This window comes from Pelodiscus sinensis, chromosome 11 (genome assembly GCF_049634645.1).
Source record: "Pelodiscus sinensis isolate JC-2024 chromosome 11, ASM4963464v1, whole genome shotgun sequence".
NCBI lineage: Eukaryota > Metazoa > Chordata > Testudines > Trionychidae > Pelodiscus > Pelodiscus sinensis.
The window spans coordinates 19,776,734-19,792,480 of NC_134721.1; the positions used below are offsets into that span (position 1 = coordinate 19,776,734).

General features: G+C 44.0%; 1 protein-coding gene across 3 annotated transcripts; it reads right to left on the reverse strand.

Moving 5' to 3' along the window:
* Positions 1–754: 754 nt before the first annotated feature.
* Positions 755–13,305, reverse strand: SEC13 (SEC13 homolog, nuclear pore and COPII component). Of its 3 annotated transcripts, none has more exons than XM_075938731.1 (9): positions 12,918–13,305; positions 9,559–9,603; positions 8,439–8,554; positions 6,612–6,763; positions 5,169–5,302; positions 4,423–4,556; positions 3,717–3,837; positions 2,394–2,540; positions 755–1,620 (listed from the first exon to the last, which is right to left on the reverse strand). In XM_075938731.1, the coding sequence occupies exons 1-9, from the start codon at positions 12,918–12,920 to the stop codon at positions 1,510–1,512; spliced, it is 963 nt and encodes a 320-aa protein (XP_075794846.1). In that variant the 5' UTR covers positions 12,921–13,305; the 3' UTR covers positions 755–1,509. The 3 variants fall into 3 exon arrangements, with proteins under 3 accessions (XP_075794846.1, XP_075794847.1, XP_006132885.1); XM_075938732.1 differs by lacking the exon at positions 12,918–13,305 and adding an exon at positions 12,689–12,772; XM_006132823.3 differs by lacking the exon at positions 12,918–13,305 and adding an exon at positions 11,737–11,799.
* Between the last annotated feature and the right edge of the window lie 2,442 nt (positions 13,306–15,747).

A 15,747-nucleotide genomic window follows, 5' to 3' on the forward strand; every position in this document is an offset into this window, starting at 1 on the left:
CAGCAGTGCAAGGAGTGGGGCTGGAGGGGCAGGAAGGAGAACTAGCTTTTAAGCTGGCTTCCCACAGCACCGACTTCTGACTACCCCCCTTTGCTGCCTCCATAGGAGAAGAAAGCAGGTCCTGGGGAACTGGCTTGAAAGTAGACTCCCCCTACGTATCAGCTCCAGTCTGCCCCCCTCACCCTCTGCACTGCTGCCTGGATTAACAGATAAGCCTAGCCTTAGCTGTTAATCATTTCCTTGACTATAAGATAACATGGCTAGGGACTAGCATGTTGGACACCATGGCACCAGTGTGTATGCCAACAGAATAAGTTTCAATGTATTTCATTGCTCAAGGCTTTATCAGAACTGCCACAATCCCCCAGCTATTGCCTACAACCTGTGCCCTCTGACATGTCAGGAAGGGTCTCCGGCAGCCCCCTGATGTCACAGATTTATGTTTCTAGCCTTAAAAGGGATGGACAGTATTTGGGAATGAGTAACCGAATGCTGTGGATAGACACTTAGGGTAAAGCCACTGCAAAGGAGAAGCTGGGTGGCCTAGTCAAGAGCACTAGGAGAGTTCTGAGACTCAGGAGAGGTAGGTTCTACCCTTTGTTCTGCTACTGGCTTGCTGAATTACCTTAGGGAAACAGAGGTGAAGTGACCTGCCTATCTGTAAAATGGTGACAACTGACCTGCTTTGTAAAGAGCTTTGAGATTTGCAGATGAGAGCTATATATTTCTCAGGAGTTACCACAGAACACTAGGGTTGTAACCAAAAGGACTTTATTGCATTTTTTATTGAAATCAAAACACCTGAGGCACAATACATAAGTGTCTAAAAAGAAATAGTTTAAAGTGAATAGCTTAGAAGATTTGGGAATTTTTTTAAATAAGAGCTTTCAACCAAGTTTAAAGGCAAATTGTAAAGCAAAAATACCATTGTACACTTTGCTGTTCCTTTCCACATGAAGATGCTCTTTGTGCTTTCCCTCATTCCACCCCCAGGTTGTTTACTAGATATCAAGATCTGATTCTCTTTATTCTGAAGGACTTTGGCAAGTCTTTAAAGTACCTGACTGGTGAGAGAGCACAGCTCATGCTGAAAGCTCTCCCAAACCCACTCTGAAGGAAAAGAGGTAACCGAGTCTTGGTCACAGCACTTTTCCAATAGGAAAGCCACAGCTCAAATTTCAGCATTTATCAGTAATGTTCTCACTTTAGTCAGCCACAGTCCTCCAGCAAAAAGAACAAGTCAGACTTCACTCTAATTGAACCTGCTTACACCAGGGAAGGGAAGTTCTGATTATACATCTGAAAGGAACAGCACAGGGTACAGTATTTTGCTGTGCAGTTCAATTTCAGAAAACTGACATTAAGGCTGATCAATACTGCATGGAGCTTTTACCATGGTTATGTGATGGTCTTCAAATTTTCATCTCTCAATGGGCTCTAGAAATGTCATAAAAAATCATGTTAAGTGATTCTTCTCCTTGCATTCCAACTAGGTTGTTATTGAATCAGTCATTGTTCATTCTGCTGTCCCTCTGTAATAGCTGACACAGCTCCTTGGCCCTTATTGACATCACTGATGCACACCCACAGTCCATCTACTGATTCCTTCCATAAAGTGACCTATAAACCAATCAGAAAGGAGAAACATTAGCCTTAGTGAAATACCAATGCTCTACCACTCCCCTCTTCTGAGGTTCACTATACACATTGTCTTTCTCTGCTACACTTTTTCACCCTACTTTCCCCCTACCCCCGCATATTGGTAAAATGGCTCCTTAAGTAGTCGCAGGATTGCATCCAATGATAAAAGGCTCTTTGTAATGCTCTTAACTCAAAGTAACCAGCATCCTAATTTGTAAGTTTTGACATTTATAACTGCACAAGGAGGGGATGATATCTTACATAAGACACTAACTGAAGTATATGTTGTGTAAGTCTTATTCCACCTGCCATCAACCAATACTGGATTGCAATTTTAAATTATATTGCATCCCACAAAATGCTGCATCATCTTGATAAAGGATTAATTCACAAACTGCAGTGCTAAGTAGGAGAGCAGGAGTTTGGCCTGTCTGATGAAAAGACCAGGAAAGGTACACCTCACCTCAAAGTGAATGAACAATGAAAGAGATTTTATTTTTCAAAATACTCCAAAAATTTATCTCTAGTGTTTTAAAATCAAGTGTTTGTTTCAGTCAGTGAAAGAGCTAAACTTATTTTCAAAGTTACTTAATGTTGAATTAAAGACTAAATCAGAATTCATGTTCTTGATATGGCTCAACTGAAAATTTGGAAAAGTACATAACAGTTCAGAACTTAAGTTAGCATTGTGCTCCGGTGGTTAGTGCTACTAAGAAGAGCCGCAAAAGCAGAGTTCAAGCCACTGCACTCACTTTATTGTCTCCTCCTGACACAGCAAGAATGTTTGCAGTAATAGACCAGCTAACATGCCAGACTACATCATTGAATTTGTGCAGCAATTTTGGTGACCATGAGTTTCCAGAGGCATCATCGCATGTCCAGATGAACACTCTGCCATCCTGGGAAAAAGCAAAACAAGTCTATAAAACCAACAGTGGCACGTGCCAACAATGAAGCAAGAATTTCTGGGTTTTATAGCTGCATTCTGCTCACTCCAAAAAGCAGCTATAACAATTTGTAAGAGTCATGTGCATTTGTTTAAAAATACTATGACAACAACAGTTCTGGACAGGTTTGATATTTTAAGAGGTCTAAATGAAAAGTGAAGAAATATTAGAGACACTCGGGTCAGAAAAGTATCATAAAGCGGCCATACTGGGTCAGACCAGCAGATGCCCCAGAGGGAGTGAACAGAACAGGGAATCAAGTAGTTCCTCTCCCATCACCTGTTCCTAGCCTCTGACAGAGGTTAAGGACACCATTCCTACCCATCCTTACTAATAGCCATTGATGGACCTAACCTCCATGAATTATCAAGCTCTTTTTTGAAGCCCATTAAATTCCTGGTCTTCCCGACCTCCTCTAGCAAGGAGTTCCACAGACCACCACGTGCTGTGTGGAAAAAAAAAAAAAACTTCCTTTTGTTTTTTTTATATGACATTCATACATTCTCCCCCATGAGATCTGCTCCCTGAGTATTTTGGGTCACATCAGCTGAATTTTCTGCCATAAATACACTCTTGTTATTTTATTCTACCAGTCTTACTAAGCTAACACAGTCACACAAGAGCAAGCTGGATTCTTGTCTGACACGTGTAGCAATGAAACAGTTCAATAAATACCAGTTAAATAATCTTTATTACTACTGAGGATAGTGGAACCTGAAAGGAGGGCTGGATCATCAAATCACAGGTTGTGTTTGCAGGACAAGCATTATCAGAAAAAGTTATCTGTGAAATGGGCAAGTTTGATTTTAAGTCATTAAAAGCTTTACAGCTTAGAACCATATTTCATGATGGGACTTCTATATCTACTTTATCAAATGGCTATCTTTGCTGCACTGATCTACTCCTTCGCTCTTGTCGAATATTATGTCTCTCTCAGCTTTTAAGCTCTGCAGAAATTTATGAAGCGAAGTAGTAGAAGCCTACGACAGCCAAGTATAGATGGGACACAGTAATCTAGAATAGTGGATTGGCAAAATGACTTTTTCGTCTTATACTTGATTACCTTTCATACTGCACAGCAATCTTAAAATGGGGGGGCACTGTCCAGCATGTTTCTCAGAGTCTTACCTGTGAACAGCTGGCAATGGTACTCGTTGGCAAACCTATGGAGGGAGCCCAAGCTACATCTCGGACCCAGTCGCTATGAGCCTCCAGCTTCTGTTCTTCCTTCCACTGGCCATCTTCCTCTCTGAAGGGATTGTAAAACATATTCATGCAAAGAGGAGCAGCAGCAACAACCCCAGCCTCTCTGCTTCTGCCTGCCATCTCCCACTTTGGTAAGTATTATTTTATAATGCAATCTGTATTCCTGAAAGGGTGTCTGATTTATCCATCATTCTGGCAACACAAACATCCCCTTCTCACCCTCAGGGTAACACAGGCCTGACTTAGAGAGAGTTGCTTTACGGACAAGAAGAGAATTCTGTTTCCATGGTCTGTTCAGTTCTTGGCTCAGTCGGAATTATATTCCAACAACTTTGGGCACAGCCAGTGAAAAATAAGTTAAAAAAATACGAATATTTACTTTTCACTATACAAAAGCGAAGCTGGATTGTGATGAGTATTAATCAGCATAATAATGCAATAAAATGCCAAAGTCACGGAACCTTTAAGAGAAAAGCTTTTAAAGCATGGAAGGCAACATGGAATTGCTTAAAATATTTAAGATACCAACAATGGCATATAAAGACTATTGGGGGATTGGCAAAGAAGCTTCCCTTTTGTAGGAAGAGGAAAGAAACCAAGTTTCTTATTCAGACAGTGGGATGCTTACTTCCAAATCTTGACAAGGTTGTCACAGCCACCCGAAGCAAATCTTTTGATGTAGTTTGGTTTTTGGCCAGATGGCTGGTCTATAAGGCTTCCCGGTACAACTGCAGGGGCCCAGCTAACAGCATTACAGCCAATCTATGCAAGGACAGAATATCAATGTTAGATTTCTTACCCTTTAAAAAAAGATGCTCAGGATACAAAAGATACCATCTCTACTTTCCATACTGCTTCAAGGAAGCAAGCATACAGGGATAACTCCTGACTTTATTGCCTATACAATGCTGTATTGACACCTGATGATCAAGCAGACCAGATATGGTCTAGCATCAAACACAACTGTTACTGAGAAGGCTCAAGAAGGTGAAGGAAAAAAAGTGGTTTAGTGCACAAAACTACACCTTTCACATTCAAGTGGCCGAATAAACCAAGACAAGGTAAAGCTGGATAGCACTGCTGCTTTAAAGGACTATTGTTCAAGGCAGTGATTGAAGTCACAGGGAAGAGCTGGTCCTTCAATCCTATCTCATTTCCACTTTAGCTTACTGTCCACAATGTACAATAGCTTCACGCTTATTTTACTTTAAACAAAGATGCTGTCATGTTTCATCTTGAGAAGCTTCCCCTCCTTACGCAGTGTGGTCATTACACTTTTTTCCATCTGGACTTAAGACTGTAAGCTCTTTGGGGCAGCAATTGTGTGCCTATAGAGCAATATGCATGCTCACGAAGCTATGGAAATACACTTACAGTATGTGCATTGCTGATCTTTTTGACTTCCCACTGCCCATCGCCTGTGTAGCTCAACAAGGAAATGGCCCCATCAGAGCTCCCGCAGGCCAGGATCAAGCCATAGTCATGTGGTGCCCAGCAGACTGAATTCACTGTCAGAAACATTGAAGATTGGATTACTATCTCGTGACTGACTGGTATGATGCTTTGGAAGCCAAAGGTAAGGCACTGAGATTAAGTTAGTTACCTTTTTAATCAGTTTAAGGGTCCTTATTGCAGATAAAAATGCTGCCAGTATTTGTTAAGCATAGTATGAAAAACCCGCAGACCACAAACCCCAGAACACAGCCAGGAGCTGAGTTTTAGGCATCAATATCAGATGCAAACAAATGGAACAGCTATTTTGCTTTTAGCTTTATTCATTTTGCCAGGCTAGTACTTAATGAGAGCACAGTGTACCCCAGGTGTAATTATGGCGTTCAGGTTCCAAAACTTGTTCCTTCCTGCCAAGAATGAGAGTGATGCAGAGACTAGGAGAGAAGAATGCTTGCGAGATCCTGGCCAGCACATAATGCTCCATTGTGGCAGGGGCTCACACACTTCTTGTGATGATCCCTTGAGGGAGGTGATGGATTGTGTGCCCAAAGATCTCCTTAACCAAAACCACCGCCAACACCACAAAATACATTTATTTATAGTTTTTGTAAGTTTACAGTAATTCTGCTACTGAGCTGGAATCTTAAACTGTTAATGCGGGATTCCTTCAGGCTCAGCCTCAGATGCAAGTACCTCAGGTTACCAACATGCACATCAGTTGGCTTGACAAAAAAAGGGACATGCTGAAAACCTGATACTGTAGTCTTTACTCAGGCTAAACTTGATTGGGCACAAAACCTTTTCCACTCTTCCTCTGGAAGCTGAGTACAGATACCCAGAGCATTGAGGGCTTTTTGAAAAGGGAGGTTGATGATTCAGTTCAGATCCAGAAGGGCCTGCCACCCTCAGAGAACACCTTCTGCATAAAAAAAAGCACCATAAACCAACCCCAGTTAGCCTGAAAACATTCCTGCTATAGTTACCATGTACCATTATGTTTGTCATGTTCTGTATTATACTCATCTAGCAAGATCTGATGGTAGGCTTGGTAAGCTGGGGATTAGTTTGTGTGACATCTCATAGCATACAGTACATCCATATAATGAACTATCAAGCCAGAGATTGACCACATAGAAAAGGAAGCACTATGTTGTATAATTGTCAGTCTAAGATGGTATTTTATGAAATGGTCCTTTTTTTCTTATTTACTAAAAATGACATTAACATTTTAAACCCTAGTCACCTTCCAACACCCAAGACTGTCAAAGAACATACACGTTGTTATATGACAGATGAACAAAAAAAGATTCGTTCACATAAAACGATCCCCTCTGCCCATTTGCAGGGCTAGAACACTCCACATACCTGAGGAGTCATGCCCAGTGTACTCATATGTTTTTTCCCAAGTGGCATTTTCTTCCTTCCAGACAATAACTTTCCTGTCATAGGAACAGGAGGCCAGAATATTTCCATACATAGGGTGAGCCCAAGCGACCTGCCACACAGGACCTTCATGGCTAAAAGAAACAACATGAGTTGAGAGAGAGAGAGAGCGCACAGCCTTTGAAGAAGAGAAACTACTTTCAATCTTGCCTGTTTAACAGCAGGCAAATCACAAAGTAATTTTTTTCATAAGTAGTGACCACCTGAGACCTTCATAGTGTCACAAGGAGAGTGGGAAAACAACCAAGGGTGCAACTTGGACATACTGCTTAAGATGAAATCTGAAATATTCATTCATACACCAGCTACTAAGAACACATTTATTTCTAGAATACCTGAGATAAAGGTTTCATTGTTTTAAAAAGCAGCAAGTTATTTTTACCTTGGTTTCTTTCCTCACTCTCAGTAATTCAAGGAGGCTACGTTTACACTGGCATGATTTTCCGTTAAAAGCATTTCCAGAAAAATCGCGTCTAGATTGGCAGGACGCTTTTCCGCAAAAGCACTTTTTGCGGAAAAGCGTCCATGGCCAATCTAGACGCGGTTTTCTGCAAAAAAGCCCCGATCGCCATTTTCACGATCGGGGCTTTTTTGCGGAAAACAGTACTATGCTGTTTACACTGGCCCTCTTGCGCAAATGATTTGCGCAAGAGGGCTTTTGCCCAAACGGGAGCAGCACAGTATTTCCGCAAGAACACGGACAATCTTACATGAGATCGTCAGTGTTCTTGCAGAAATTCAAACGGCCAGTGTAGACAGCTGGCAAGTTTTTCCGCAAAATCAGATGATTTTGCGGAAAAACTTGGCAGTCTAGACACAGCCAGAAAGTTTAAGACAGAGTAATTACTTCCAAGGGGGAATTTATGGTGTAGACTGCATAGGGCGGGTATGAATTATTATGCACAATTTTTTTTTAAGGACCTTATCAGTAAAATAAAAAATTAGCAAATTAAAGTTAGCTTAAGTTTGGTTAAAGAAATACGGGCTGTAAAGAAAACCTGAACTAGCAAGTAAAAGAAAGGCCTTGAAAGAAATTAGTTATAAGCCCAGAAGCAAACACAGAGGAGGTCTTGTTCAAAGAATAACACATGAAATAAGGCCTCTAGCAGATAGGACTGACTGTGCAATAAGACAAAGAGAATCTGTCTTAAAAATAGAGTCAACACGGACTCTCTTATCCCACATACAAGTTTTATCTAAAAAATTAGAGCCTGTATGACCCCAGCTGAAAAGGAGAAAAACAAAACAAAATGTTGGTCAGCAAGGAGGGAGAAGTAGTACAGAGAAAAGGGGGCTGTAAATCTTACCTACAATAAAACTGAAAATAAGGGTGAACTATTTCAAACTGGTTTTTAGCTGCAGACAGTTATAGGCATTGACATCTAGTTTTTTGGAGGGTATTAAAAAAAATAAAGGGTTCATTACTAATACCTGCCTAACCATGCTGGAGATAACCCAGCGGGACTGAGACCTATATTGGTTTAGCCCTTTTGTAAAAATTTTGATCAAAGGCTGATAAATGTTCTTTACTGTTTGGATGTAGTAAGTTACTTATTATTTACACTGATTAGGCATATTTATAGCAACAATATAAATACCAGTCAGTCGTTTGATTTAATAAAGGAATTTATAGTTAATTAGTATTGTAATATCCTGCAAAAATAATTCCAGAACTATCACACCAGACAATGTCATACCAATAATTCATTAATTAGTTAATGGCAATTCTTTTTCATTTTATGTACTCACCCTCTCAGGTCAGCTATGAGGATCTGCCCTCCATTCCTTACATCAAAGATTTTTACAGATCTGTCAGAGGAGCAGGTTGCTAATCGAGTACCATAATAATCCATTTGAGCATCATGCTGAAAGGTAATGGAGACTTCTGTTAACATATTTATTAACACAGCAAGAGTATGCATATGATGGATTTTGTGCTTTACAAGTAGCTGTAAGAATTGAGGACCACTGATCAAGTCAAAGAACAGGAGGACAAAAAAGCTACATAGCTTATATATTATTGTATTCACATACAACATTTCATTCTCCAGAGATACTTTTCTTGCACTATCTAGTCAAGAATTACTTTTAATATCTGTCTTTTAATAGCTATTTCATATTTCTCTGACAGGTATATCACCCCACTACAGTAAAAATAAATAGTGCCTAAAAGTTAGAGCAATGGATAGAAAGATGGTACTCTGAGGCTCCATTCTCTGCCACTGATGCTGTAGCCCTGTGCAAAGCTACTTAATTGCCCCATTCTTAGCTTCCCTCTTTATAAAATAATATTTTTTTTAAATGCTGGCCTACCATACCCATGTACTCAGGCTTCATTAATCAATGTTTGTAAGTCACTTTGACATCCTTTCATATAAAGCACCAAGGAAGCGTACTTACTGAGAGAAGATGCTGTTCTTTGGGGTGGAAGACTCACATGCTGAAGTGTTATATTCCTTTTCTAAGTATACATGCACACACTACTCTCTCAATTTCATTCTTCTGTGTTCTCCAAGCAACAGCCTACGTTCTTAGGGGTTTTTTTGTTTATTTGTTTCACAGTAGCAAGTCCCAGACATCAGAATGAGAGCTCTAAATTGTTTCTCCTTCAGCCAACTCCAAACTGAGTCTTTTGCTTTCTTCCACCCAGAGCTGTAACATCCCCATACCTCCTTGTGCCTACCACCTACACACACAAGCTGTAACTAGAAGGTGCTGTATAGATAAACTCATTGAAGTAATCGGAATTGCACAGGTAACTGACAGCTGAATTTTCCCCATTACCACAATTTAAAAAAAAAATCAAAATAATTTTTCTTCAGTAAAGCAAAACTCTCAGCTTTTTTTTTTTTTTTAAATAAATACTTACAATCATATCTTCATGAGAAGTGTCCACAGTGTTAATTACTGATACCTGAGGGGGAAAAAAAATCACTTACATTTAGTACAAATGCCAACAGGGAGACTGAAACTGAAGTTTACTCAGAGACTATTTTATATTAAAATACTCAGGTAAGATGTTTTCCTCTAAGCTACACTAAGGATGTAACCCATTTCCATTCAATAAAAACTTCATCTCAGGTCAATCTTAGTTTACCTTTGCAATGTTATATTTAAGGTGGAGAAAGTACCTTTGCTTTCGTTCTGGGTTTTGGTAAGTGTGAATTTAACAGTGGCTTGCCCTCCATGGAAAATAATATCCTTTTTATTTATGGACACGATAGAGCCCAGGCTGTGGCAATGCAAGCTTCCCCACATTACCTTACCAATTCTTTGTGTCTCTGTCCTGGTCTAGAAGGGGAGGAAAGACAGTTTGATCTCCCTGACTAGTGTTTGCTGAGGCTATGAACAAGCGTGTCTCAGTGCCAAGAATTTGGAAACTGGACTGAAACCAAACTCATTTCACAGGAGCCACCTGTACAGCCATCTGTAGCCAGACACACCAACCCCCCATATCATCCATCTTATTTGCCTCTCTGAAGCATACAGGGCAGAGAAGGAGCAGTAAAATCAGCATAGTCTATGCTGGCTCATCTGATCCTGAGAAGCTGAAAAAACAGATATGTGGAGAGAGAGAGCAATTAAGTCAATAAGCTGGCCTCGAGGCTGCGAGAACTGCCCCAGCTGGCACCCATGTTGATTCGAACACACACACAGTCCCTGGGAGAGGAATTTCCCACTGAGAAAAGAATCCCCCAGTAATTCCAATTTAGTTATCTCTCTTACAAGTGTAAATTAAGTTCACAACTCCCTTGTAAGAATTGGTCTCACAAAAGGGAGACCAGCACTATTTGGCATCACAGATAAAAAAAGAGAAATACGTGACCCAAAATGGGTATAAAAGATGGGTTCAGCACACACTCACTTTGAGTGTCATTCTACCCTCTACCTGCTGGTCAGGTTAGGTGTTTGACCTCCCGAGGTTCTATAGGGACGCCCACCTCGTATTTTCATCTTTCCTAGGAATTGAGGGACCGGCCCTGGCCTGACATGCTGGAGTCGAGACGCACAGAAGGGGGTAAAAATTGTACCTGGATGTGGTCCTCTGTCTTAAGTGTACACATAGAAAGAGTAAGCTGTTACTTGGTACCATTATTTCTATTTTTCTATCTATCTTCTTTGTAACCATTTTTAAGATCTATATTTTGCTAGCAGTTAAGAAATAGAACAATAGCCATTGCAACCATATGATTTATAAGCTTCCTCAATAAACCTGTAACTGTTTAAGCTTTAACCTGACTCCTTCAGTTGCTGTAACAGAACCAAGCACAATTTAAAAGAACTTCAGCCGGTCTAAAGGGACAGTTATAGGAAGAGCTTGGGCGTTTGGATCTGTGTCACTCCCAGGTGACAGGGTCCACTGGGGCACTTCTCAGCCTTTCCTGGGCTGCCCGCTGTGAAGGAACTTCCCCCCTCTCCCGTGTTCTAGCAGCTAAAATCTGAAGTGTAATAAGCTCTTCCTACACACTGGGACGTCTGTTAGCCTGTTTGGCTACCCTCTGCGACGGGACCTCGGTCCTAGCAGTAAAGTCACGGACGTTAAACTCTCGGGGCTCCTTTCAGCCTTCTGGGCTGCCCGCTGCGACGAGACTTCGTGTCTTAGCAGCTAAAGACTTAGGAGACACACCCACACACACTGCCCTGACCGTCTGCTGACACCATCAGAGCCCAGTGATTTCAGCTCCTTAGTCAGACTGGACAGTGTAGCAATGCTGAAGTAAAGGTCATCCCTTGAAACACTCAGTATCCCTAATATATGTTGAGGATGAAGGACAAAAGGATACCTTCACCAGACATTCAAAATCCGGGACTTCCTCCACATTCTGACTTCATTTACCTGGCACTGCTCACTTCAAAATGCCAGTGTCCTGTTTTGGTTGGCAGGGTCTGCTTTTTGTATCTATTCTGCATCTTGCTAACAGTCCCTTTGTGAGAAAGCAACAAGACCACTAGGCAGCATCTAAAATAAGTTACCAGAGCTCCAGAATTTTCACTCCAGTTTAGACAAACAGGCCATAAATAAATCACTTCACTGCTCAGTACTTACCTGTAAAGTACCTCCAATCTGTGAAACAGGGATAAGGATACCAAACATCCCTAGGATGTAGAGTGCTATATAAAAGCATGTCTACAGCTGTAATGTTTCAGTGAAGACATGATTATTCCAATAGGCAAGATGCTACTATCGATGGAGTTTATCCACCTCAGGCTGTGGCTAGACTGCAGGGTTTTTTCGAAAAAAGTAGCCTTTTTTTGAAAAAACTTCACCTGCGTCTAGACTACAGCCACATTCTTTCGAAATTAAATCGAAAGAACGTGGCTTTTCTTTCGATGGGGGTAATCCTCATTTCATGAGGTATAATGCCTTTTTTCGAACGTGTTTTTTCGAAAAAAGGTGTTCTTGAATGCAAACAGGGTTTTTGAGAAACAGAGCATCCAGACTGCTTGAGTGCTCTCTTTCGAAAAAGTGGCTCACTTTTTCGAAAGAAGAGATTGCAGTCTAGACGCTCTCTTTCGAAAGAGGCTTTTTCGAAAGATTCTTTCGAAAAAGTCTCTTTTGAAAGAGGCGTGAAGTCTGAGGTAGACATAGCCTCAGTGATAGGCAGTAGCTATGTCATTGCGAGAAGCCCTCCTGCCAATAGAGCGCTCGCTACACAGGGGGGCTGGGTCAGTATAACAACCTCATTCAGGTTGGACTTTCCACCCCTTAAGCAACTTAATTATAATCAATATGAGTTGATAATGCAGCGCAAGCCCCAGGTGTACAGCAGGCAGTATCCATATCAAGGAAAGCCCAGCGTGGTGGTTAAAGTTCACGGATCTTCTAAGTAGGCACTAGGCTGTGGTGCAGCCCAAAGCTGCAGCTGGGGCTACGCTCCTGCTGCCTCTTCTAAGATGTGTTTGTCCATCTCCAGCCTACACTCTACTCCCCCCCCGCTTTTTTATTAGTGGCCGATCACACGGGGGATGCCCAGGAGCACGGGGCTTGGAGCCCTCACCTGGCCAGGGCCCTGCCGCGGGAAGCTCGCGAGCCTACCACAGGCCGGGAAGTGAGGGGCCCGCCCGCCCTCCGGGTCAGCGAGAAAGCGGCGAGACCCCCCAGGGAGGGCGGCGAGAAAGGCCCGTCCCGGGGGGGGGGGGCAAGGCAGGGGCTTGGAAGGAACCTGATCGCGCCCCTGAGACGCTGTGTCCCTCCCCGGTGGGAAGGAGCCGCTCGCGGGGCCTTACCATGGCGGCGGCGGGGCGGGCCGGGCTCGTGCGGCTGCTACCGGCGGCTCAGACGTGGCAAGTCCCGGCCGGGTTCGCGGTGCGGCGATGAAATCGCCCCGGTTGGGAACATGCGCCCCACGCTCTTCTTCCCGTCACGCCAAAGTTCCGCCCGCCGCTCGGGCCCAGCTCCCCGCCCAGAGCCGCCTCAGGCCCCGCGCCGCTCAGCCTGTGCTGCTGCCCAGCCCCCGCGGCGAGCTGCGCTGCTCCGGCCTGCCCTGCTTCTTCGCGGCGGGCCCTGTGGGTGCCCCAGCACGGCGCATCCAAATACCGAAGGTGGAGCACCCACAGGGCCGCCGCTATCAAAGAACTGCAGTTACTGCAGAGGGTGCGTGACCCTCTCTTCTCTCCAGCCTGGCGAGCATTCACCTCTCTCAGATGAAGTGATGAAACAAAAGGAAGGGGAGTTTTACTTACTCCCTAAAACGTCAGTCACAACGGCCCTAAACTTCCCCTGGACCCCATAGACTATCGCAGTGTTTCTCAAACTGTGCTCCACGGAGCCCCAGGGCTCCTCAAGACATCTCCAGGGTCTCCCCGAGGTTGACAAACTGGAAACAGGGATAGGTACAACACAGAATCAGTGGGCTGCTGGGGCTCCGCATACATTTTTACACATGTAAAGGGATCCGGAGCCCAAAAAGTTTGAGAACCACGGACCATAGTGTCTCCTGCTGCTAGATTTCCCACTTTCCCCAGATTAAGGGATTGCCTTCCAAATCACCCAGGCTACAGAAGCCAAAAAAACCCAAACAAAACCAAGCCCCCCAGGTAATACCTAGATGTAGGGTTGCCAGGTGTCCGGTATTCTACCAGACAGTCTGGTATTTGCACTCTTTGTCCGGTAAAAAAAATCAGATTCTCTGATTTTTCCAGCTGCGCACCGGACGGAAGCCTGGCAGGGGCGGGGGGAGCGGCTGGAAAGTGGGGCCACGATCAGCGGTAGGAGCCTGTGATTGCGCAGAAGCCTGGAAGGGGCAGGGTGTGTGGCTGGGACTCCCAGCCACTCCCCCCGCCCCTGCCAGGCTTCTGCACAATCACAGGGGCCCAACGCCCATGGTGGCCCCGCCTCCTAGCCTGGGAGTCCCAGCTAGGAGGCAGGACAGCGATCACCCCTCTGGGCACTTCAGAAGCCTAGCCAGGACGGGGGGAGTGTCTGGAACTCCCAGCCACTCCCCCTGCCCCCGCAAGGCTTCTGAAGTGCCCAGAGCATTACCAGGTGGGGAGTCCCCAGCTGGGAGGCGGAGCCGCGATCGCACTTCAGAAGAGTTCTGGGAGTCCCAGCCACTCCCCCCACCCCAGCTAGGCTTCTGAAGCGCCCAAATCGATGATCGTAGCCCCGCCTCCTAGCTGGGACTCCCAGGCTGGGAGGCGGGGCCGCCATCGGCACTGGGAGCCTGTGATTGCGCAGAAGCCTGGCAGGGGTGGAGGGAGTGGCTGGGAGTCTGCTCCCCGCCAGGCTTCTGTGCAATCACAGGTTCCCAGTGCCGATCGTGGCCCCGCCTCCCAGCCTGTGAGTCCCAGCTGGGAGGCGGGGTTGCGATCGCTGCTTATCCCGCATTCCTTTTTTTTTTTGCTCGACCAAAAAATACCTGGCGTCCGGTATTTTTTGGGAGACCATCTGGCAACCCTACCTAGATGGATGGCAACCCTACAACAGGGAGTTGTTCCTGATTAATAGTGTGGACACTGAGCCTGAAACAAGAATGCCTGCTTTGGTTTAGCTGAACCATAGCACAGTTAATTGGGAACAACTTCACATGTGGATAAGGCCTAAACTACTGGTTTTGCTGTCCTATCATTAACTTAATGGCTAAGTCTACATTAGCATTTTACTGCACTGTAAGTTTCTGGCTCAAGGGTGTGGAAACCCCCTCTAACCAGTGTAGCAAGTTATAGAGCTGTAAAGGGCCAGGGTAAGTCAGGCTATAGCGGGAGTTGTTAGCTATTCCAGTCATGGTGGTGGTTTACCAAGAGCACTGGGAGAGCTCTCTCCCAACACCCCTGCCATGATCACACTGACTGCTGTGTTACAACACTTCCACTGTTGCTCTTTAAACTTTTAAGTGTAGACCATGCCAATGTCTTTGAGAGAACAGCACTAGGAGGTTAGAGCTGGCATTAACAGGTGAGTAATACACAGAATAGTGCACAGGGTACAACCATGTTGTTAAATAGGCCAAAATTTCAACTGAAACAGCCTCAAACTTGGTGGAAGTTAACATCTGGCTAAAACTATAGTGGTTTGGGATTATCTTTGTAACCCCAGTTCCAAACACTGCTAAACTTTGGCCAGCACGCACTAGTCTTTCTAATACTACTGGTTGAGAGCCATGGCAATGGTATTGGGGTTACATCAAGGAAAACAGACCCCTGACTTCCAATTTTGCAAATAACTGTTAAAAGTATCTTCCAGTTGTTAGGAAACCATTGTTAGTATCTAAAAGGTTAGTCTGTCAAAACTGCTACCTGCAATGAATGTTCCAGTCCTGTAGTGAGCTTCTATGCAGCCACATAGAGCTCATAGCTGGAGTAGAGTTTATGGGAGGAAAAGTCTCCTGGATTCTAAATACACTTAGGTTACGTCTAGACTGTCATGATTTTCTGCAAATGCTTTTGACGGAAAAGTTTTCCGTTTAAAGCATTTGCGGAAAAGAGTGTCTAAATTGGCACAGACACTTTTCCGCAAAAGCACTTTTTGTGGAAAAGCGTCCGTGCCAATCTAGACGCGCTTTTCCGCAGAAAAAGCCCCTATTGCCATTTTCGCGATCGGGGCTTTTTTGCACAAAAC